At 43.3% G+C, this 24,424-nt stretch overlaps 1 protein-coding gene across 3 annotated transcripts in view; it reads right to left on the bottom strand.

The window, feature by feature from the left end:
• The window catches only part of KIAA0753 (KIAA0753 ortholog), a 58,058-nt gene extending 33,677 nt beyond the window's left edge, over positions 1-24,381 (bottom strand). Inside the window, exons 1-7 of one of the 3 annotated variants that reach the window (XM_021708489.1) lie at positions 24,294-24,381; positions 18,759-18,920; positions 10,847-11,471; positions 7,029-7,135; positions 5,546-5,608; positions 4,912-5,127; positions 697-907 (exon numbers count right to left, since the gene is read on the bottom strand). In XM_021708489.1, coding sequence (XP_021564164.1) covers positions 697-907; positions 4,912-5,127; positions 5,546-5,608; positions 7,029-7,135; positions 10,847-11,471; positions 18,759-18,854 — 1,318 coding nt within the window. In that variant the 5' untranslated portion in view covers positions 18,855-18,920; positions 24,294-24,381. Of the gene's footprint in view, positions 1-696; positions 908-4,911; positions 5,128-5,545; positions 5,609-7,028; positions 7,136-10,846; positions 11,472-18,758; positions 18,921-19,631; positions 20,557-24,293 lie in introns of those variants that run through there. The other 2 variants (XM_008049880.2, XM_008049882.1) reach the window with 2 other exon arrangements.
• Between the last annotated feature and the right edge of the window lie 43 nt (positions 24,382-24,424).

The following is a 24,424-nucleotide window of genomic DNA, read 5'->3' as shown; positions in this document are numbered from 1 at the left end:
ATAGGGGAAAATATCTGCAATATATGTAACTGAAAAAAGATTAAGATCTTTTATATATATATAAAAACATAAAAACAAATATATTTCTATACATCCATAAGCAAAAAACTTATAACCCAACAGGAAAAGGGATCAAGAATGGGAATAGGCAAACTACAGAACAGGAAATAAACATGGCTAAGAACATGTGAATGAAATGATCGCCCTTACTAGGAATCAGAGAAGTGTAATATAAGATAATAAGATAACATTTTTCTATTTTTGAAAAAAATTTTAAATGTTGTTATATAAAGTAGTACTTGGGGAGGATGTAGGGAAATATATTCTTATGTCAAAACATAATTGTATGCCCACTTTTAAGGGGGAAGTTGGCATTAAATACAGAATAATAATAAAATATAGTAAACTTGTTAAAAGTAGGGTTCCAACTTCCAGCTCCAAAAGAATTTACTCTGGGTAGTCAAAACACTGTGATGAAGGAAAAGGAAATCTTACTGTCTCCACGCTCCTATATGGAAGAATATCCAGCTTCCAGCCTAAGGAAGTATCTTGGTTGCTATGTACTGATCCCAGTTAAAGTCAATCTATTGTGGACTATGCACTAAATCCTGACTTTCCCTTCAGTGTAGTAACCGTTAAAGCCCAGATAATTTCAATGATTAAAGTATCTTGTAATAAATATTTTAAGACACATACCAGCAAGAAGCATCTTTGCCACTGAAGGTCGACTTTTTTCCTGTGGAAATGTCTCCTTTGCTACAAAAGGTCTCCTCTCACTCTTCGGTAATGTACTTGGCCATGTATCTAAGGTTGTTTGGCTACCAACAGGAAATCTGCTCCGAATTTCACTGAAACATTTCTTCACCTTTTTTGGTGACAGTTTCTTTTCCAGGAGAGATTCCAAAGCCTGCCATGAAACAGTCAGTTATTCTCTTACAAAAGCATGACTTTCAATCACAAAACTGAAAATAAGGACTTCAGAGAAATGTATTATTAACAAGCTATCTCAGCCAGGTGCATTGGCTCATACCTATAATCCCAGTAATCCCACTTTGGACAGCTGAAGTGGGAGGATCCCGAGTCCAGGAATTCCAGACCAGCTTGGGCAACATAGCAAGACCTTGTCTCGAAAAAGAAACAATGAGCCAGGTGTGGTGATGCATGCCTGTAGTCCCAGCTACTCAGGGGGCTCAGGTACGAGGATGGCTTGACCCCAGAAGTCCTAAGCTGCAGTGAGCTATGACTGCAACACTATAATCCAACCTAGGAAAGAGCAAGACTCTGTCTCAAAAATAAAATAAAATGACTGTCTCTAATAGTTAATGTTAATTTTAAATTTTTATTAAGACATCTAATTAATTTGGAAAAATGATTTCTGCAAGTTCTTTTATATGTTTAGCTCACTAAAACCAATAGCAAAGAGATAATGAATATGGCTACTTTTTTTTATAACCCAGGCTAGAATATAATAGTACAATCATGGCTCGTCGTAGCCCTGACACCTCCTGTGCTCTGACACGCCTTCTGCCTCAGCCTCCCAAGCAGCTGAAACTACAGGTGCATGCCATCATACCTAGCTACTTTTTTATTTTTTCTGTAGAGACGAAGTCTTGCTATGTTGCCTAGGCCAGTCTTGAACTACTGGGTTCAAGTGATCCTCTTGCCTCTGCCTCTTAGAGTGCTGGGATTACAGGCATGAGCTTCTGCGCCTGGCAAAACTACTTTTAAAGGCATCCAAATCTTAAAATCAAGGATAACCATTTTAGAAATTAACTGCAGTCTTCAGAATATAATCCTATATGCTCTAATACCATTTTAATTCTCAGTAAAAACCTCATAACCTCAAGGAGTCTTCTAAGTGGACAAACACTATATTTAAGACACATCTTTGTAAACTAAAATAGCAGGTCCAGTAGTCCAGTGGCTCTGGTCACTTGTCTACTATAATAATGACAGATGATCTGTGTCCTGCCTTCCTAAAAAATGTATTTCCTTTAATAAGTATCCATTTACTCCTTACTGGGCAGTGAAGGCCCAGCCTTCATCTGGTCAGTACAAATTAAGGACAACTGAAGAGTCAGAAGAGGTTTAGTTCAGATTATAATAAGGTAATAAAAAGATAGTAAGAAGGCCAGGCTCGGTGGCTCAGCCTGTAATCCCAGCACTTTGGGAGGCCGAGGTGAGTGGATTGCCTGAGCCCGCGGGTTCGAGACCCACCTGGGCAACTTGATGAGATCTCATCTCTACAACAAATCAAAAAATTAGCCGGGTATGGTAGCGCGCGCCTGTAGTTCCAGCTACTTGGAAGGCTGAGGCAGAAGGATCGCCGGAGCCCAGCAGGTCGAGGCTGCGGTGGCCGGAAGCGGCCACTGCACTCCAGTCTGGGCGACAGAGTGAGACTCCAACTCAAAAAAAAAAAAAAAAAAAGATAGCAAGACATAAAACAGTATAGTACAGCAACAAGAAAGATAACAATAAATTTATTTTGCTATTGAGTATTTTCAAAAACAGGAGAGACAAAAACATTCTGTTTAAGAAACATTATGTAGCCGGGCTCAGTGGCTCAGCCTGTAATCCCGCGCCTTTGGGAGGCTGAGGTGAGTGGATTGCCTGAGCCCGCGGGTTCGAGACCCGCCTGGGCAGCGAGACCTCATCTCTACAATAAATCAAAAAACCAGCTGGGCATGGTAGCGTATGCCCGTAATTCCAGCTACTTGGAAGGCGAGGTGGAAGGATCGCCGGAGCCCAGCAGGTCGAGGCTGCAGTGGCCGGAAGCGGGCAACAGAGTGAGACTCCAACTCAAAAAAAAAAAAGAAACATTATGTTAGGCTGGGCACAGTGGCTCACGCCTGTAATCTCAGCACTTTGGGAGGTGCCAAGGCGAGAGGATTGCCAGCATCCAGGGGTTTGAGACCAGCCTGGGCAACTTGGTGAGACTTCATCCCTACAATAAATTTAAAAATTAGCTGGGCATGGTGGTGCGTGCCTGTGGTTCCAGCTACTTAGAAGGCTGCAGCGGAAGAATCACCTGAGCCCAGCAGGTTGAGGCTGCAGTAGCCTTGGGTATACTACAGCACTCTACCCTGGGTGATAAGAGCAAGACTTCTACTCAAAAAAAAAAACCCAAGAAACATTATGTTAAAGGTACTCTTGCTCAAGCTCAAAATGTGAGCAAGGGACCAAATAGTCTCTTAAGATCCTTTCTAGGATTATGAAGACATGTACTCTAAATGCAATCACTTTGATCAGTTCATATTTCTTATGTTCTGAGGTCTGCATTTGACGGTAACATTTCTGATAATCAGCTCTATATACCCGAATGTAACCAATGCAAATCATAAACATATTTGCTGAATAATGAAACTGTAAGAGAAGGGACCTGAAAGACCAAGAGCAAATTAATGGTGCCAGAACTGGCATGTCATTTAGTCCAGAATTCTCTCTACTACCCCACCTTTTTTACACAGCTAACAGTTTCTTATGTCACACTAGCATAAAGATCACCTTTTTTATTTGTGGATGAAAACATATGATGTACTACAAATAATACTGACATGAGAGTCAGAAAATAGAAATTGGATTTTCAGATCTCCAGAGAAGTATCTGTATCAGCCCACTGACTTCTGTTTTTGAAAAAATTTAACCTATAACATTAGTAGTAATAATCAATTGCAAATCACATTGCTAAGGATCAATTACTAAGGATTACAATTACTAAGGATCAAAAGGAATAATTATGTGGTGGCACTGTGCAAACTTCAGGGAACTATACAGGTAAGGGCATATTACTATTGTTGTTCATCATCAATTAGAACTACGAACACTATCCATTTCTGACTAGCACATGTCAGCTGTGATTTCTAGAAGTCTCTAATTATATCATAATATTTGAAGTTCTGCTTCCATATATTGTATCTTTAAGTGTTTCTTTTCTAAAAGTCACTTAAACATTGATATTCTAATCTAAGCACAAATTTCACAGTGCTTTGCTGTCTTCCTTTTCTATGCTAATGAATTTTTTTTTCTTGAGTTGGAGTTTCACTCTTGACACTCAGGCTAGAGTGCAGTGGCATGTTCATGGCCACCACAGCCTCGACCTGCTGGGCTCAGGTGATCCCTCTACTTCAGTCTCCCAGGTAGCTAGAACTACAGGCACAGGCCATCACACCTGGTTAATTTTTTGATTTGTTGTAGAAAGGAGGTCTTACCAAGTTGCCCAGGCTGTCTCAAACGCCCTCAGGTAAAACTCTTGCCCCGGCTTCCAAAAATGCTGGGATTACAGGCCGAGCCACTGCGCCTGGCCGAATTCTTTTTCTTTTTTTTCTTTTTTTTTGAGTTGGAGTCTCACTCTGTCGCCCAGACTGGAGTGCAGTGGCCGCTCCCAGCCACCGCAGCCTTGACCTGCTGGGCTCCAGCGATCCTTCCGCCTCAGCCTTCCAAGTAGCTGGAACCACAGGTGCGCACTACCACACCCGGCTAATTTTTTTGATTTACTGTAGAGATGAGATCTCACCAAGTTGCCCAGGCGGGTCTCGAACCCGCAGGCTCAGGCAATCCACTCACCTCAGCCTCCCAAGGCACAGGATTACAGGCTGAGCCACTAAGCCTGGCTCAAATTTTTTTTCTTAAATGGCATAGCCAGGGAATGAAACGTTCTTCTTAACTAATGAACCTGATTTAAAGTTGTTGTGTTTCATACTCACATCACCAATTTTCAAAGAAATGAAATACAGTAATATAGACTAGACTGTCAAAACAAACAAAAATTGAAGTGTTTCTTCTACCCTCTGCAAAGTTTTAATTTACTAGGTAACAGCTTTGCCTTATATTCTCCATAAATCCTAATAAGGTAGGAGACAGTAAGCATCACTTCCAATACACTTTTAACAAAAATTGAAGTCAATTTCATACCTCAATTTGTTGCAGAATATCTATAACCACATCAGGAACAGAAGGATCAGAATCCAGCTTGGCAGAACAAAGTGAAAGCTGGCGAATAAGGCTGCCCAGTTCCCTACACTGAGCAGGAACTGGATGCTCGCCTCTGTCAGTAAACTGAGTGACAAACATCTGTAAGGCCCGAATGGCTCCCCGATGGGCAGCCGCCAGCCTAGACACTGTCCTTGACTGGCAATAAAAAAGATGTGAGAAGTTATTTCAATATTCAGAACTTCATAACATTAACTCAACCTTTAAGAATATTTATAATCTATCTTCTTTCTCTTTAAAGTGCTTCCTATTGTGAAAACTTTTTCATAGTAAAGGGAACTGTAAAATATAAAGTTTTCTAATGACAAAGTCTTTTCCTTTCTAGTCTCAGTTTCTTACACTGCAGCAAAAAACAACAAAAATCTATTTTTCAGAAGCTGCTCCTTGGAAGGCAATCCCATATTCAGAATATTTAAGGTGTTCACTCCCTCACTAACAGGCTTTTGCAAGCACTGAAAATATTAGTGCAGAGAACCCACACACAACACTAATAAAACATTGGGAAATGTAATTTATAAATAAGTATTAATTACAGTTCAATTGTATCATATCATACCTTCTTAGTGTGTTTAATTTTATGTGGACTCAATTTATCCAATTCTTCCTGGATTTCTTTAACCTGTTTTATAAAGGGAAAAAAAGAAAACCTCATACCTTTCCACTGATCTTTTTTGTAGAAAAGGATACAAGATATTTGGATCTTGCCCAAATATAACCATTATTAATTCAAGTCACTTGAAAATGAGAAAAGGCTCTTCATTCATGTACTCAAAAAATAGTTTCCAATTCAAGACAGTGAATAGAGTAGTGTTCACCTTCCATCCCTTGGTCCCCAATGTAATAGGAATTTAATATGAAGGAAGAAAGGTGAGGATGGCTCTGGAAAGAAAAGAGGGCCAGATCATGGAGTATTATGTGCCACAATAAAGAATTAAACTTTCAGACAGGGCATGGTGGCTCGCACCTGTAATCCCAGCATTTTGGGAGGCCAAGGTGGGAGGATTGCTTGAGCTCAGGAGTTCAAGACCAGCCTGAGCAACATAGCAAGACCTCATCTTTAAAAAAAATCAGTTGGGGTGGTGGCACACACTTGTAGTCTCAACTACTTAGAAGACTGAGGCAAAAGGATCACCTAAGTCCAAGAAGTCAAGGCTGTGGTGAGCCGTGATTGTGCTACTGCACTCCAGCCTAGGTGACAGAGTAAGACCCCACTCAAAAAAAGAAGAATTTAACGTTCTTCCTCTAAGTTACAGAAAGCCACTGAAGTCTTTTAAGCAGAGGTGTAACATGGTAAGATTTATGTTTTAGAACAATCTTTATAGCAGTAGTATAGAATAAGAACTGAAATAGAACCTAAATAAATAGAGCAAAATCTAATGCAGACATTTTTTTTTAAATGAAAAAATACAGTTTCTGGTTCAAGCAATAAGGCCAACAAGTAACTTCAGTGACCAAAAATGAGTGAAAGGCTTAATGAATAAGCCACTTTAAAAAAAAATTCATTGCAATGTAAAGAATGTAAATGCCCATTTATCTGCCACTAAATGTATCCTAAGACACTTAACATGGTCTTCATTCTTTACTGGCTAATAAAGAATATAACTAAATTATTTACTATCTACAAGCTTCTAGTACATCATAAACATGAGACAGGAAATAACTAGGTCCCTTTCCCAAGGTTTCCAGGGTAACAGATCTACCTGACTTCCTATGCAAAAATATGGTGGTATAATATAATAAGCATTTTGGGGTGGGCAGTTTTTAGTAGGTTCTCAAGAGTATATGACCTCAAAAAGTAACACTGTTTAAGGAGTTTGGCCATAATTACATATAATACACACACACATATAAAGCCAGATTACAAAAAGAAAAAATTATTTGTCCACATGTTCAGGAAATTTAGGCAGCCTCACAACTCTATTTGAATTCATGTTAGAATACTTTGGTGCTAATCTTTCTGAGATAAAAGGAACACTGAAATTTTCTAAGAAAGCAATACACAAGGCTGACTGCCTCATTTCTCCCTGAACATTCCACACCTGTTGCTGGAGGACATAGAGCATTCGGGCAGAACGAACAGCTTGCTCCTGTCTCCTGATATGGACTCGACGTTCTTCATCTGGATCCAAAGCTTCTTCTAGTCTATCTGAAAATAGTTTTCCCCCAAAAGTGGATTATAAACAATACATACACATAAAACTTTAAAACAATTTCAATTACTTAAGAAATAATAAGGTTGAAGATCATTAGTTTTACTAAGAAAAAAAATGAGGCTACAGTAACAGAAAATTTCATTTTTTTTTTTTTTTTTGAGTTGGAGTCTCACTGTTGCCCAGACTGGAGTGCAGTGGCTGCTCCCGGCCACCGCAGCCTCAATCTGCTGGGCTCTGGCGATCCTTCTGCTTCAGGCTTCCAAGTAGCTGGAACTACAGGCGCATGCTACCACGCCTGGGTAATTTTTTTGATTTATTGTAGAGATGAGGTCTTGCCTGCCCAGGTGGGTCTCGAATCCACGGGCTCAGGCAATCCACTCACCTCAACCTCCCAAAGCGCGGAATTACAGGCTGAGACACCGAGCCCGGCGAAAATTTCGTTTTCTTTTTTTTTTTGAGTTGGAGTCTCACTCTGTTGCCCAGACTGGAGTGCAGTGGCCGCTCCCGGCCACCGCAGCCTCGACCTGCTGGGCTCCGGCAATCCTTCTGACTCAGCCTTCCAAGTAGCCAGAATTACAGGCACGTGCTACCACGCCCGGCTGATTTTTTTTTTTTTTTGAGTTGGAGTCTCACTCAGTCGCCCAGACCGGAGTGCAGTGGCCGCTCCCGGCCACCACAGCCTCGCCTGCTGGGCTCCAGCGATCCTACCGCCTCAGCCTTCCCAGTAGCCGGAATTCCAGGCACACGCTACCACGCCCGGCTGACTTTTTGATTTATTGTAGAGATGAGGTCTTGCTGCCCAGGCGGATCTCGAACCCACGGGCTCAGGCAATCCACTCACCTCAGCCTCCCGAAGGCGCGGGATTACAGGCTGAGCCACCAAGCCCGGCTTGAAAAATTTCATTTTCATCAGCCAAGAAATCAGCAATGAGTGGGCCTACATGCTGACCCAGAGATGGAAGGGACATTAAGACATTAGCTTGATCAACACCCGCTCCATGCCAGAATTCCTTGAATCAAATCCCACTGGATAGCTATTTCACTGTAAGGCATCTCTATTTTAAAATTGAGTGTCTAATCCTTGTACATACTGATGCTCCACATTTTCAAAAGATTGGTTCAAAGAAATTGTTTCTGGAAGATTGCCTAAAAGAGATGAAATCTATCCATTCCTTCTAGTCTGTGGTTTTCAAATATGTTTATACAAATTCTTATACAAAACTCCAATATACAAGTCAGACAATAGCAATTTTTTTTAGTGTAAGTGTATTTTTTAAGTTCAATTTTTAAATATTTACTCATTAAAACATCAAACAATGAAAAGAGTAAAAGACTGTTTTGAAGAAAGCAAAAATCTTTGCTTTCAGGAGTTGTATATGCAGAGATAGTCTCATGAGAGCCTGTATGCCAAATTACTTCTGTCTCTTGTTTGGACTACACAGTAAGGAGAAAATGCAGATTCACATACTGATATGACTATAAATGGGAACTGGCTTAGGTGGGTTTTTAACTGCTCACCTTGCAGATGATTCTGATGTATCCAGTCTACAAAGCAGCACTTAGGAAGCACAAATGAGTGCTTCAGGGCTACTGAAAAGGTGGTCTGCAGCTAGGAACCATCACAAACTATTATTAGCTCATGACAAAGTAAGTAGAGAAATTGAAGATACACATTTACATCTTTTAACAGCAATTTTGCCACTACTGTGACATTTTAATAGTTCACAAAGTATTGGTCTGTGACAGACTGGAAATTTAGACAAATAAAATAAACCAGTTCAGTCCTCCCCCACAGTTTGAAAGCTCTGCTTTAAAAATCCCCTGTAATAGGCTAGATCACCAGAGCAATGGGCCTGTGGCTTCGTTCCCCTGGTAGCATGACTTCTACTCAAAGTATGTGGGAGAGTCATACCATAGGCTGACACTAAGGAATGTAATGAGAAATTAGCTATACTTCTGTTATTTTAATATTGCAAAGTTTTTTAACTGTTCATGATATTACACAATATATTTTGAAGAAGACCCACAGGAAAATTTTCCTTCTGACCTTAGTATATGAACTAATTGTTTTCCTTATACCATTTTTTTTTTCCGTTTTAGACTTTACAAATTCTCCAATTGCAGGTCCCTCTTTAGCTGGCTCCCAGGAAGCTCAGAAACAAATTTGTAACTCATCCCTGGTCGATCTTTTTCCTTTCCTTATGTTTTCCTATACCACAATATCTTCATGTACATATTTTTTGTTTTATCTTGTTCATACTTATTTTTTAAGATACCTTTAATTCTTTCTGTAACACACAAATATGCACATATGCACATATTAAATTAAAAATGCATAAGATAATTTTAGTCTATATATTATCCTAGCACAACAGTTCCTTTTGATGCTCAACTCCGAACTCCTTACAGTCTGAAAGCTGGGTATGATTCCCTACTTGTTAGCTACAGTAACTCTACATTCCCACATGGAATCGGTCTTCTACTCCCCAGGAAAATCAAAGGGCCCTTTAGTGTCCTCACACTAAAGAATTATAGAAAACAAGCCAGGCACAGTGGCTCACACTTGAAATCCCAGCACTTTGGGAGGCAGAGGTGACAGGATTACCTGAGCCCAGGGGTTCGATACCAGCTTGGGCAAATTAGCAAGACCTTGTCTCTACAATAAATCAACAAAAATTAGCCAGACATAGTGCTGCATGCCTGTGGCTCCAGCAACTTGGAAGGGTGAGATGGAAGGATTGCCTGAGTCCAGCAGGTCAAGGATGCAGTAGCTGTGAGTGTGCCACTACATTTCAGTCTGGGCAAGAGTAGGAATCTGACTAAAAAAAAAAAAAAAAAGAATTGTAGAAAACAGTATACGATGCTTACAGTCCTTCCTTTCTAACCAGTGGTCAGACATTTTAAACATATACCTATAACCTTCCTTGTCAGTAGGGCATACTCATCTAAACACTGCCCAAGTAAGAACTGGGTTGTTGTTGTTGTTGTTGTTAGTTCAGATCTCACTCTATCACCCAGACTAGAGTGCAGTGGCACAATCATAGCTCACCACAACCTTAAACTCCTAGACTCAAACAATCCTCTCCATTCCTGAGTAGCTGCAACTACAGATGTGTACCACTATGCCTGGCTAATTTTTTAATTTTTTTGTAAAGATCAGATCTCCCTATGTTACCCAGGCTGGTCTCAAATTCCTGAGCTCAAGTGATCCTCCCGCCTAGGTCTCCCAAAGTGCTGGGATTATAGGTGTGAGCCACCATGTCAGGCCAGAACTGGTTTTATCTACACTATACATACATTATGCTCTTTTTCTGAGCAAATTAATTTTGCCAGAAGGACTTCTGGAAAAAGAAGGAAAACACTATAGAATAATTTGCACTGAGATGCCAGAAGACTTAAGGTTCAGACAGCAGGTACACCAACTCCTAGTTGGTACACAGATGACATGTAGCCTTCAGTGAAGAAGCTCTTTCACAAGCCTCTGCCAGAAAGAAGGGTAGGGCAGGGCAGATTCTTTAGACAAAGAAGACAACAATTAAACTCCAAGGCCAATTGTCATGTCACAAGTGCTTGTACTCTAGTGAACCAACACACAGAAGAAAGGAATGGAATCGATGGTAGAGTGGGAGATTCCCCAAGGAATGCATTTGAACTACCCCACACTCACAATATCAGGTCAAAGCAAAGAATCTAATTTTTCTCACCTTTTTTAGCTACCTCTTCAATTTTGTGGATACAACTGCTCAATTCTTTCTGGAGTCGCTGGACTTCTAGCAGACTTTTCTGTTCACTTGAGTTTGTGTGGTCACCTATCCTAGAATGTGGCTGAAGGCCTGGATCCCGACTGGGTGGTGAATTTGGCACAGCAAAGTATGACTGTCCTGGATGAGATGCATACAGGTATACCTTGGCACCTGAGTTGGAGATTTCCACTTTGGATGGCTGATGGCTGCAGTGACAAAGCTCTTGACTCTTTGATTCCTTCCTTTCCTCCCTGTGGTCATTTATTTTATACTTAGTGTGTCCACATTTCTGAGAGCTTTGGGGCTGACTTCTGAAATGATATTCTTTTATATGTTCTTCAAGTTGTCTTCGTTTCACATCTCTTTTGGCTAGGTGGACAGCATAGCTAAGTCTCTCTTCTGATATGATGGAAAATGAAATAGAATTGCTTAGGCCAGAATCAAATCTAATATTTGCATCTTTACAATGGTATGATTCATTGTACGAGTCCTTCAGTTTTTCAATTCTAATTGCATGTGGGCAAGAATATCGGATTGCCAAGTTGCTTGGATGTGTAGGAACGTTCCTATTAAACTGCAGTTGGTTCTTTAAAAAGTAAATGAAAGAAAGCAGACATTAGAAAAATTACATACTGCAAAGTTGTATGTCTATTATCAAGTTTCTAAAATTTTGCCTACCAGATTAGTGCTAAGAGGCATTTTTTTGTTGTACTGATAGAATCAGTCACTATCCTACACCCTTGAGTTCATTACATATTCCTGTTTCTATCCTATAATCATCCAGTCTCACAGGATTATCCTTCTGTTTACTAATATACTGGGAGATCCTCCTTTAAAAGTCAACCCAGAAAGTTTCACGCAGCAACCAGTAAGCCCCTCAGCTCCCAGTTATGAACTCTTGTCCTGTTTCAAAATGCCAGGCTCCTATCAAAGTTTCCTAAAACTTGCTCCACAGATGGTACCACACAGTCACACCAGACTTAAGCCACCTGATGATACTTCTTCAGGGCTTCCTGAGATTTTTCATCTGGTGGCTAGATCCCACTTTTATCCTGCCCCTAAGTGCATCTTGCTCTAGACAGTCCATTTATGCCTTCTTATGCATGCTCAAGTTTTGGTCAGTTTTCCTCACAATAAATACAAACTTTGTTTTGCATTCAAGCAGAAGCATATTTCCATATTCCTATACTTTTTATTTGAAAATATAAATGGTTTCTATACATTTAAAAATCTTAAAAATTAAGGTGGGAAAAAAAACAGAACTCAACAGAAAATGGGAAAAAAACACATGACTAGACAATTTTCAAAAAAAAATGTAAACATGGCCCTTCAAACATATAAAATGATGTTCAATCTCATAACAAGTTAAAGATACACTAAAATATCACCTCTTGTTGGGAGCCAGCCACGGAGGCCCACTGAGCGTTAGGGATCAGGGAGGGCCGTGGACCCCAAGAGCACTAGGATGTGTATGGGAGCTGTTGACCCCATTTCCTCTCCCTTTTCTTACTTAGCACTAAAGCCAGAAACAACTCTGCTAGCTCAAGCATAAAAAACTTCTGAGACCGGGACGAACACAAGCTAACTTTAGAAGCTCGTTGTTCCCATTCTTCCACAAACTGTGGTTTTGGCTTTCACACAACTTACAGTTCAAAATCAGGTCACATCTAAGAGCCTTAGTACTGGTCACAGGCTTCTGGGTCGTGATTTTAGGATTTACTGAAGTTGAGTAAGGTGTAAATTGTAGAATATAGTTTGAGAAATATAAGCTTAGACAGTCATTTTGTTGAAAGAATGTGGCTAGGTTACTTGCAGGTAGCCCACTGTGAACTTTAGACTGGGCCACATTCCAAACATTTTAGGATGGGCCACTTTAGCTTGTAGAGTAAGTATTTAAGTTTCTTTTTTTTTTTTTTGAGTTGGAGTCTCACTCTGTTGCCCAGACTGGAGTACAGCGGCCGCTCCCGGCCACCGCAGTCTTGACCTGCTGGGCTCCGGCGATCCTTCCGCCTCAGCCTTCCAAGTAGCCGGAATTACAGGCATGCGCTACCACATCCGGCTGATTTTTTGATTTATTGTAGAGATGAGGTCTCACTACCCAGGCGGGTCTCGAACCCACGGGCTCAGGCAATACACTCACCTCAGCCTCCCAAAGGCGCGGGATTACAGGCTGAGCCACCAAGCCCGGCAGTATTTAAGTTTCTATTGAATCTTTTAACTTGGCATTAGTATAAATTAGCATAGGATGAAAAAGATTTATGGGATAGGTCAGTCATAGATTAAGGTTAGCGTTTGTTATGGGATTTTTAGGTTATTGATTGTAGAAACTTTGTATTCTTAGAAGGTATTGCATTTGAGGAACATTAACCAAGCATGAGGAACAGAAAGACAATTTTGGTTTTGTTCTTCCTCATGCCTGAAGGAACATCTCGTGGGTGGGGTATGCCCCTCATGCACCTGGCTTTGTGTTCACATGAAAGACATGTGAGAGTGACTTTGCAGAATTTGGGGATAAAAGACCCAATGTTACTCCCAATAAATGGCTTCTGCACTAGACAGGAGTCCAGTCTCTTTCCTTCTCTTTATATCTATCCCTCCAGTATAATTGCCGACGCTGTCTCACTGACCAGGGACCCCCGATCTCTGCAGGGGCAGGTCCCCCGCAATCTCTCACCCAAAAGATCTGCAAAATTTTAAAAGGATAACAATATATGCTGTTGATGAAGCTGTAGCAAAACAGGCACTCTCACAGAGTACTCATGGTAATGCAAATTGGCACAACCTTTATGGGAGGAAATTTGACAATATCTAACAATATCTAACAAAACATATAGTCTACCTTTTGACCCAGGAGTCTCACTTTTGGAATTTACCCTGTGGATACACCTCCAACAATACATATGCACAAGGTTAATCATTGTTGTACTGTTTGTAAGTGCAAATTATTGGAATCAATCTAAATTGTAGTTTATGCAAGAGATTGGTTGTAGAAACTCTATGGTATATTCACCACAAAATGGAGTACTATGAAGATGTAAAAAAAATGAATGAGGACGCTCTCTATGACATCTCTGTGAACTGATATGGAGATATTTCTCAGGATGTTGTTTAACAAAAAGCCCAAAGTACAAAAATGTATCTGTAAAAGACTATCCTTCATGTAAAAAGAAGGGAAACATGAGAAAATCTATATGCATCATGATCATTTGTGCAAAAAGAAACAGAGTAAAGAAAAATCAGAGACTAATGAGACCTGGGTAGAAAGCATAGTAGAAATGGAGTAGTAAATAACTCTTTCTGAATATACCTTTTAATACAGGTATATTTGGAACCATGTTAATGTTTCACATATACATGAGAGACAGAAAGGAAGAAAGAAATTAATAAATGAAGAGAGGGAGAGAGGAAGAAAGAAAATAAATAAAATCCATAAGGATGGAGGAAGAGCCTAAAAATGAATACTAACAGAAATCAATCAAACCAAACTTCAAATGGATAACATAACTACAGTAAAGCTGAAAAAAAATCAACCCAAGTAACTTTGGAACACAACATTTAAACACTATACATATGCTCTTAGGCTAAAGACAAATGCATTCTAAACAAATTTTAAACTCTAATTTATAGGCTTTTTTCTTCCTTTTTTTGCAGAGGCATGGTTTGCAATTCTGAAACTACTTTTTGCACATTCTAGAATTGAGCAAATACATATCACAGATAATGGAAACCAAACAAATACATAGATAAAAAATAAAAAAGTAAGGAAAGAACGAAGGGAAAGAAAGAGAATGAGAAAAGAGATGGAGAGAGATAAAGAGATATAAATTTATATGAGCCACAGATATGCATATGAATCTGTATATGCCTATGTACATGCACATAAATATATACATCTATTTCCCAGTTCTAACCTGAGAAGGTCTAGAAACAATGGCACTCCACTATCGACAAGCATATCTAGCCCCAGATATTTATTTCTAAATTCCATTCTACACCAAAGGGACAAAGGTTCCTTGCATAAATGGCTAATTCCAGGGCTGGAACAGAGGAAAAACAAGCTGAGCCTGAATTATCTTTTTATACCATAAAGAGACACTGGGACCAGCATGAGGTATCTCTCACTGGCTAAATCAGAGATCATTTAAACATCAAAATAAATAATAATAGTAAAGGATTATAACTTACTGACTAAATAAAATCTATAAGTCTATGCTGAAATAAATATGAGTACTATATAGGAAGAGGAGGGAAAGTTCTTCCTTACAGTAGTAAGCCAACTAATAAAAGTAGAGGGAGGGGTAAAATTGGAAATCACCATTTGCCAAAAATCATATTAAAAAATTGAAAGGACAAGATGGAGTCAATATAGCCAAGCTGCAGCCATTTTAACATTGCTTAGCTTCGTCATGTTTTTCCAGTAGTTCACTTTGATTTACCCTCTAGTCACTAGCCAAGGACAGAACTGGTTTCTTAGAGGTAGCTATCAGTAATTGTTTTACAACCCTCTCCCCAGCTTGTTTTATAAATCAAGTTAACCTAATCAGCCCTTTGTGACCTTCATGACACAGAAAGACCTCAGTGCCATGACTACAGTCATGTGACTAGTCCACCCATCTGCCTGTTGTTCATCATCCTGATGTCAGTACCTGTGCTTACCCTGTGTGTGATGATATGAAACAGATGACCACTCAATCACCTTAACAACCTGCTCCCATCAAAGGGAAGGTTAAAAAGAATTCAACCTCAAGCCTCCATTGGCCATTGCTTTGCTAAGCTCTGGTCTGGCCATATGGCTCTTTGAGCTACGGCTGCCAGGTTTTCCTTAAGCTTTGGCCCTCTCCCCTGCCTTGGGGAGGTGAATCTCTTCTCTCTCTCTCTCTCTCTCTCGAATTTACTTTCTAAATAAACTATATTTTCCAATCTAATTTCTGTGCAAATCTTTGCATCTTTTGCATGGTGCCAGATCACAGACCCCTATCTGGTCTGACCTAACATTCTGGAGGCCCCACGGGGATTGTGACCTAACAAAATTGATTCAGCAAGAATCATTAACGAATGCTACAACTAGTAAGCAAAAATTTAACAAGTAAAAAGACATTAATGTAGTGTCAAAGACAGATACTTGTACATTACAAAAGGTAAAAGAGTAATTTTACAATGAAAAAACCCAGCAGATACTACCTTAATCAAATGATTAAAGTCAACACTGCCAGTGAAGGGACTAAACTGACAGCATATATCTCCTGATATGATGCACTAAGAAGTACTCAGCATCACTTCAGTGGTTTTCCTGGCAGAAGTACATAACCTGAATGTAATTGTGAGAAGACATCAGATAAACCCCAACTTAGAAAAGCATCATCAAATAATGGCCAATATTCTTCAAAAACATCAATGTCATGAAATACAAAAACAGAATCAGAAATCATTCAGATTAAAGGAAACTAAAAAGACATGACAACTTAATACAACTTATGATCTTGGGATTTCTTTTGCTATAAAGGACATTATTAGGATAACTAGCAATCTCAATATGGTCTGTAGATTATATGATAGTATTAATTTAATGTTAGTTTCCTGATTTTGATAATTGTCCTATGATTACAAAAGGCAATTTCTTATTTTTAGTAAATACACAAAAATGCAAAAGTAGGCCAGGCGTGGTGGCTTAGCCTATAACCTTAGCACTTTGGGAGGCCGAGGTAACAGGGATTCAAGACCAGCCTGGGCAACTTGGTGAGACCTCAAAAACAAATCACAAAAACTAGCTGGGCATGGTGGCGTGTGACTGTAGTTTCAGCTACTTGGAAGGCTCAAGTGGAAGGATCGCCAGCAAGTCAAGGCTGTGGTGGCAGTGAGCATACCACTGCACTCCAGCCTGGGCAACAAGAGTGAGATTCCAACTCAAAAAAAAAAAAAACAAAACAAAAACAAAAGTACTTAGGGGTAAAAGAGCATCATGTCTACAATTTACTCTTTTTTTTTTTTCTTGAAAGCATTATTTATTGAGAGGATAGAAAAGCACCCACAGTGGGAGGGGACCCGAAGGGATTGCCCTACAATTTGCTCTTAAATGGTTTAGAAAATAATGTGTGTTTGTGTAGAGGGAGAGAGAAAGAAAGAGAGAAAGAGGGAGACAGGGAGGGAGGGAGGGAAGGAGGGGGAGGGAGGATATACAGCCAAATGTCAGCATTTGAGGAATCTGGGAGAAGAGAGTATCCAGGAATTCTGGGTACTATTCTTGCAACTTTTCTGACATTATGTCAAAAAATTTTAAAAATTTCTTTGTAAACTGCAATAAGATAGGACTACACACCCACCAGAACAGGTAAAATTAAAAAGCCAATAGCAAGTTTTGGGCAACTGGAGCTCTCATACATTGTCAGTAGGAATGTAAAATTGTACCACCACTTTGTAAAAAGGTCAAATGGTTTGTTATAAAACTAAATATACACCAACCCAATGACCCAGAATTTTCACTCTTGGGTATTTACTCAAGAGAAGTAAAACATGTTCAAAAAAAGATCTGTACAAGAATGTTTGTGCAGCTTTATTTATACATAAAATGAAACAAAGCAATTTCAATTGAATATATATATATACTGCGGTTGCCAAAAAAATGTACACACATTTTAAGCAAGGTTTGCTGTAATCAGAAGTGTCTGGATGCTAATGGTAACCGCTTTGAGCCACCTCTTGTAATTGCAGAAGTCAAATATGACTTATGTTCATCCTCGGTTATTGGTATGTACTGAGTATTACAATTTTAATATAGTTTTTTCCATTCTTTTTTTTTTTTTGAGTTGGAGTCTCACTCTGTCGCCCAGACTAGAGTGCAGTGGCCGCTCCTGGCCACCACAGCCTCGACCTGCTGGGCTCCGGCGATCCTTCCGCCTCAGCCTTCCAAGTAGCCAGAATTACAGGCATGCGCTACCACGCCTGGCTGATTTTTTGATTTATTGTAAAGATGAGATCTCGCTGCCCAGGTGGGTCTCGAACCCACGGGCTCAGGCAATCCACTCACCTCAGCCTCCCAAAGGTGCGGGATTACAGGCTGAGCCACCGAGCCCAGCTCCATTCTTAAATATGTATACAATTTTTGGCACCGTGTGTGTGTGTGTGTGTGTGTGTGTGTGTGTGTGTGTAGACCATTCTTAAATATGTATACATTTTTTGGCACCGTGTGTGTGTGTGTGTGTGTGTGTGTGTGTGTGTGTGTGTGTAGACCATTACTGATATAAAATTTACATTGAAAGAAAAAAATAACTAATCAAAGAATAAATTCTAATGTACTTAATAAGCAGGTGGAAGTAGTTAGAGTACTTATATCTGCAGCTGACTGTGAAATGTGTCAAAAATAAAATGGATTGAGGGCCAGATCTCTAGAGGAATGAGCAAACAAGAGACATGCAATGAAACAAACATAGTGAAATATTATGGAATCTAGGTGTTTACTACATAACTCAACTTTGCTATGTGTTTGAAATTTTTCATGATATAATGTTGAGGGAAAAGACATTTTTTGAGACAACTGAGTAAGGCTGAATAAGGACTGACTGTCAGATAATATTAGGAATTTTTTTTGTCCATTTTCTTAGGTGTGAAAATGATACTATGATTAAATAGGAGTGTTTATTTTTAGGAGAAGTATTGTTGAATATTGAGAAGTGAGGTGCCTGATGTCCGTAGCTCACTTTGGAATGATTCTGTAAAATGTTTACAGAGATAGATGATTGGATAGATAGGAAAACAGATAGGAAAAATTAACAACTGCTAAACCTAGAAAGTAATTTCAGATGTGTTCATTGTCCTTTTATTTAAACTTTTTATGTTTGAAGTGTTTTCTAATAAAAATCTGAAGAAAAAAACCTACCTGGTTCTGAAGTTTTGTGGGGTCACTTCTCCCATCTAGTTGAGTACTAGATGCCAGGTGAACACAGGCTGAAGCTGGTCCGCCTGGTCCCATCATGTCAAGTAGTGTAAAACAATAGTGACAGCCTTGTCACTGGGGCAACAGTCTTCCCTAAAACCATTCCTAAAATGTAACAACGCAATTTCAGATCAATAGTGTTCAAATAAGGAAACAGAATAGATAAAACACAATGCCATGCTTGTATAATAATATTCCAGAAGTAGCCTACAACCTCAAACTAAGTGATTGCTTAAAGATAGGTATATGATAGTTTCTTCCATTTATAAAAGCAATCAGGCTTTTGAAATTCTCATTTTCAAAAGCATAGAGGGACACTTACTATTTTAATGATCATCTCTTGAGCCCTTCACATTCCAAATTTTATGTCTCAAGGGTCTCTGGTAAGACATTATTCCAAAAACAGAGCTTTGCTATGGTAAACTAGCACATCCCAGCAAGTTGGTTTTATAGACATAAAGTCCACATTAAAAGACTAACACTAGTCAAAAGCAGTATGCTACTATCAGGTAGTCCAATGGACATAACTCTGAACAACTCTAAGTAAGCATGCAGGATTGGAATTCCTAGCTTCAAGCCAGGATCTGCCATTAACTAGCTGAATGATCTATCTAAATTTTCAGTCTCCCCCATCCTTTGCCCACCCTATACACATGCATACGACATAATAGATTGAAAACATTTAGTAAGCATAAAGGGCTATACCCTTATCATTGCCTCTCTACTCTGAAGGCATCTATAAATTTATAGACACTTGATTACCCCTGCCACTCAGGTACTTAATCACACATAGTGCTGTCTCATATTGTTATTTACCTATTTCACAGGTCTATGTCTCATCTTCCCAACTAGACAAGGTTCCTTGAGGGTAAGGGCCTTGTCTTGCTCTTCTATTTCCCATAACACAGTGCTTTCGGCATAGTAGACAGTTTAACATTTGTTGAGATAAGCTGATTTTCTGTGAACTGACTAGTTTTAAATGTACTGGGGAATTTGTTCTCTCAAAGAATTTTATAATAAACCAATTAGGAAATTCAAGGTTTAAAAAAAATCCCTAATTTAAGCTTTTGAATAAATTCAAAGTTTGTAGACTGGATTTGCTTAAAGACAGATACATCTTAGGAATATAAAGACAACTATCCAGGAGTCCTTATCTCTAAGGCTACAAACACATGACCAAAAAGGCAGATGGGAAGAGGCACATGAGCAAGGGAATCCCAACTGGTTTGACATCATCACAGGTTAGGGCTGGAGCAGCAGAATGGAATCTACAGAATTGGGGCCAGGGCATCTGCAACTTTTACATGACCGCTACTTTATCCCTGGTTACTTCCATGAGCCAAAGGCCTAACAGTTCATTCTCCACTAGGAAAAAAACTAGGTGATCCCCACTTCCAGGATAGCTCAAGCGATGCCACACACACACACAAATACACACATACACACACAAAGTCCAGGGACACTCACCCCTAAATTGTTCCCCTATACAAAGTCCTGAAACACCCCCCTCTCCTAGCAATCTGTCCCTTCCTCATTGCTCCAGGCAATCTTCCAATCTGTCCCCCTACATACCCTAAAAAGCATCTCCACAAAGTATCTCTCTCATCCATCCTGTGACATCCCTACAGCCTGGGCCTTCATCCACAATCCAGAACAAGCCTCCCCCCAACCTGTTCCCTCCCACAGAGCCCCAAGACACCTCCCCCCAACTTGATCCCCACACAAACTACTGGAACGTCCCCCTCAATCTGGCCTCCTCCACATAATTATCTCCCAAATTGTTTCCTCTCATTCTGAGTGAAGACACTCCTCCAGCCTGTCCCCTCCCACTCTGGTGTGGGTGATCTCTAAAATGGCCAAGGTCTATTTCCTCCCTTGAAACTGGGGGCATCCCCACAGCTGTCCTCGTCCCTGACACTCCTAGAACATTCTCATAGGCCGGTTCCTCCCCCGCAGACCCTGGACAGCTCCATAACCTACATCCATGCGCACAGGTGTGAGACACCCCCACAGCCTGGGTTCTCTCTGCCAGTCCCAGGGTACTTTCACCTCCTGTCTCTTCTTCCTCTGAAGGCCCTACTGCTTCTGTGGACTGTCTCCTCAACACTGTCAGGCCTGAGACACTCGCATCCGCTTCTTCTCCGGTGGACCCAGTTGCCCACACCACAGCAGGCACACGCCCTGCTGTGGGAACTCCTACAGCTGCAAGTACCCCCAGGGGCAGAGGCACTCTCCCTGTCTCAGTGACTGCTCCACTGTGTCTTCTCTGCCACAGGCCTGAAACACCTTCAGAGCCCGCCTCCCCCTCCACAGGCCCAGGAACCCTGGCAACAGTGGGCACCTCAGTGACCATTCTCCTTCCCCATAGGCCTGAGCTGTCATCCCCCAAGCTAGTATCCCCCACCATCGGCCCAGGGAGCTCAGAAGCTGGGGGCACTCCCATGGCCATGGAAACTCTAGCAGCCACAGGCATCCCAACAGTCTGCCTTGTTCTCAATAGGCCCGGGAGACCCCCAGAGAGTGTCTCCTCCCCTACAGACCCAGGAAGCACCACAGCCATGGAGACCCCTGCAGTCTGTCTACCTTCTGGCAAGCCTGAGATGCCCCCAGAACCTGTCTTCTCTCCTATAGGCCCAGGCATCCTGGCCAAAGTGGGCACTCCTACCCTTGTGGGACCCTTGGAATCAGTGAGTCCCCCCGCTGTCTCTCTCTCCTCCCACAAAACTGAGAAATTTCCAGAACCAGTTTCCTCGCCCATAGACCTAGGCGTCCTGGGAGCCATGGGCACCCCACCAATTATAACAGGTACTCCTGCAGTTTGCCTACTTCCTGACAAGCCTGAGAAGCCCCCAGAGCCAATCTCCAGAGGACCAGCTGCCCTAGGAGCTGTGGGTACCTCAGTGGCCACAGGAGTCCTGACACTCTGTCTCCTTCCCCAGGGTCCTGGGACATCCCCAGAGCCAGTCTCATTCCCTTCAGGTCCAGGCACTTCGGAAGCCAGGGGAACCTCAATAGCCTGTCTCCTTCGCCATGATCCTGGCAAAGTCCTAGAACCACTAGCCTCCCCCACAGACCACAGCTCCTCTGCAGTCACGGGTCTCCCTGCAGCCACAGGTATTCCAGCAGCACGAGCCCTGTCCCACGGGCTCAAAACATCTCTAGAGCTGCTTTCCTGACACACAGGGCCAGACACCCACACAGCGGAAGGCACTCTGGCAGGCAGTCGTCCAGACTTGGGTGCACCCAGAGCCATGGTTACCTCTGCTGCAGCACATCTGTGCTGGGGCACATCTGCTGCCTTGGCTATCCCCACAGTCTCAGACACCCCCACAGCCTGCCTCCTCCCACACAGACACGAAACATCTCCACAGCCAGCCTCTCTATCCACAGGCCCAGGGATTCCCAAAGCTGGAGGCACTAGAGCCTCTTGCTCTCTCATAGCCTGCATCCTTTCCCACAGTCTCAGGACATTCCCACTGCGTGCCTCGTCCCCAACAAGCCCTGGCACTGCCTCAGTTGGAGGCCCCCCCAGAGCCTGCTGCCTATCCCACAGGCCACAGATACCACCATGGATTGGCTCTTCTCCCAGGGCTCCCGGTACCACCACAGCCTGGGACACCCCCGCTGGCTGTGCCACTCCCCACGGCCCTGGGACACCCACACAGCCTGGCTCCTTCCCCAAAGCCCTGGCTACTTCCATAGCCTGTTCAATACCCCACTGACCTGGGACACCCCCAGAACCTGCCTCCTGCTCGCCAGGACCAGATAGCTCTGCCGTCTGTGCAGCTCCCCATGACCCTGGTTCACTCCCAGAGCCTGTCTCTTCCCACACAGCCTGTCTCCTTTCCCTGAACCCTGGGTTGCCCCCACATCTAGTTTCATTGTCAGCAGCACAAGGCACCCTTATATACTGCCCTGGGCCCCACAGGTCAGGGATACCTCCAGAGCCTAGCTCCTCCACAGCCTGTCTCCTGTGCCACACAGCCAAGGCACCCACAGAGGTAGCTTCCTCCTCCACAGCTCTAGGTACCTCCACAGTATCAGACACGCCCGCAGCCTGTCCTCTCCCCCATAAGCCCGGGGTATCCCCACAGACTGCCTCTTGTGCCAGAGCCCCAGGAAGTTGCACTGACTGTCCTCTCCCCCACAGACCTGGAGCACCCCCACAGCCCAGCTCTCCCTCCTGGGAGCTGGGCACTCCGACAGCCCCAGGCCACCCCATGGCCTCAGGCACCCCCATAGCTTGTCCTTTTCCCCAAGGGCCTGGGGCAACCCCGTAGCCTATCTCCTCCAAAGCCCCAGGAACCCCCAAGGCTTGTCCCCTACCCAGTAGGTGTGGGGCGATCCCAGAATTTGTCTCCACAGCCTCAGGCACACCCACAAGGGGAGGTGCCCTCCCAGCCGGTTCCTGTCCACAGAAACCTGAGGCTCTCTCATAACCGACCCCTAACCCCATAGCTGTAGATACCCCCGAGGCCCGGGGGAGCGCCCTAGCCTGTCCTTTCACCCAGGGTCCTGTAAGACCACCGCGGCATGTCTCTACCCAGGAAGCTCGCCCAGGGACACCCCTTTCAACTGGCCCCTCTCCTGCAGGCACAGGGTGGAGCTCCACCCTGCTTCCTTCCCCACATCCTGACGCTGCCCTCATAGCCTGCACTTTCAACCACAGCTGCAGGATGCTCTCATGCCCCAGAGATCCCGGACGACCTTTCCTCTCGCAGTCCCGGGGACTCCTGTCTTCCGTCTCCTCCTCCCCAGGCCCGGTCACCCACACGGATCCAGCAGGCCCCACCACCTCGGGCGCCCCCACAGCCCCGTTCACCCACACAGCCCCGGGGTCTCTTGCAGCCTCAGTGGAGCCTGCAGTCGCAGGTGTTCCCGGAACCTCGGCTGCGTCGACTGTCCCCGCAGCTCGTCTCCTCCCGCATGGCCGCCGCCCGCCCCGCAGCCTTCCCGCACTCCCACAGCGGGCTTGCCACAGCGAGGGCCTCGCCCGGAGCCTTGCTCCACGGCCGCGGGGCGTGCCTGCACCCCACCTCTTCCCCGACGGCCACCGAACTCCCCGTCCCGATCTGCTGGGCCCCACGCAGCGAGCCGGCATCTTGGCCGAGGGCTCGCCGCGGCGCAGCGTGGCGAGGCCCCGGGCCCCACGGCCAGCCGCCCCACTCACTGGTCCAGGACAATTCCTGGTCTCCCAGCGCAGCCCTGGGCACTGGCTCAGCCCCTCGCGCCCTAAGCTGCTCCACACACGCCCTCACACACTCAGCGGCGGCCCTCGCAGCGTTCCTCCCTCCCAGCTCCCTCACCCCCGCCCATCCCGACGCCCGCCCCCCGGTCCTAGGCCCCCTAAAGCCTGGACGACAGAAAAGATAATGGGGGACAAAGCAGCAAGTCTGCACCAGCCAGGTCTCCTCTCCCCCACGTCCACGACTCCTAACGCAGCTTCCCAGAATCCCCCCAGCTCTGGCCCGAGCCCACCTGGCCTGTGGCGAGGCGCGGCTACCGGGAGGCGGAGAACCCCCAACTAGGCCTCGCTTCCGGCCGCTCGCCCAGTCGCCATAGCAACAGGCGCCGAGCAGCTAGGGAGCCGTTGAGGTGCCTGACTACCT

This window comes from Carlito syrichta, unplaced genomic scaffold, assembly GCF_000164805.1.
Source record: "Carlito syrichta isolate Samal-C Ts95f unplaced genomic scaffold, Tarsius_syrichta-2.0.1 Scaffold138808, whole genome shotgun sequence".
NCBI lineage: Eukaryota > Metazoa > Chordata > Mammalia > Primates > Tarsiidae > Carlito > Carlito syrichta.
Note: the sequence above shows the minus strand (reverse complement) of the source record. Positions and strands in the feature narration are given on the sequence as shown.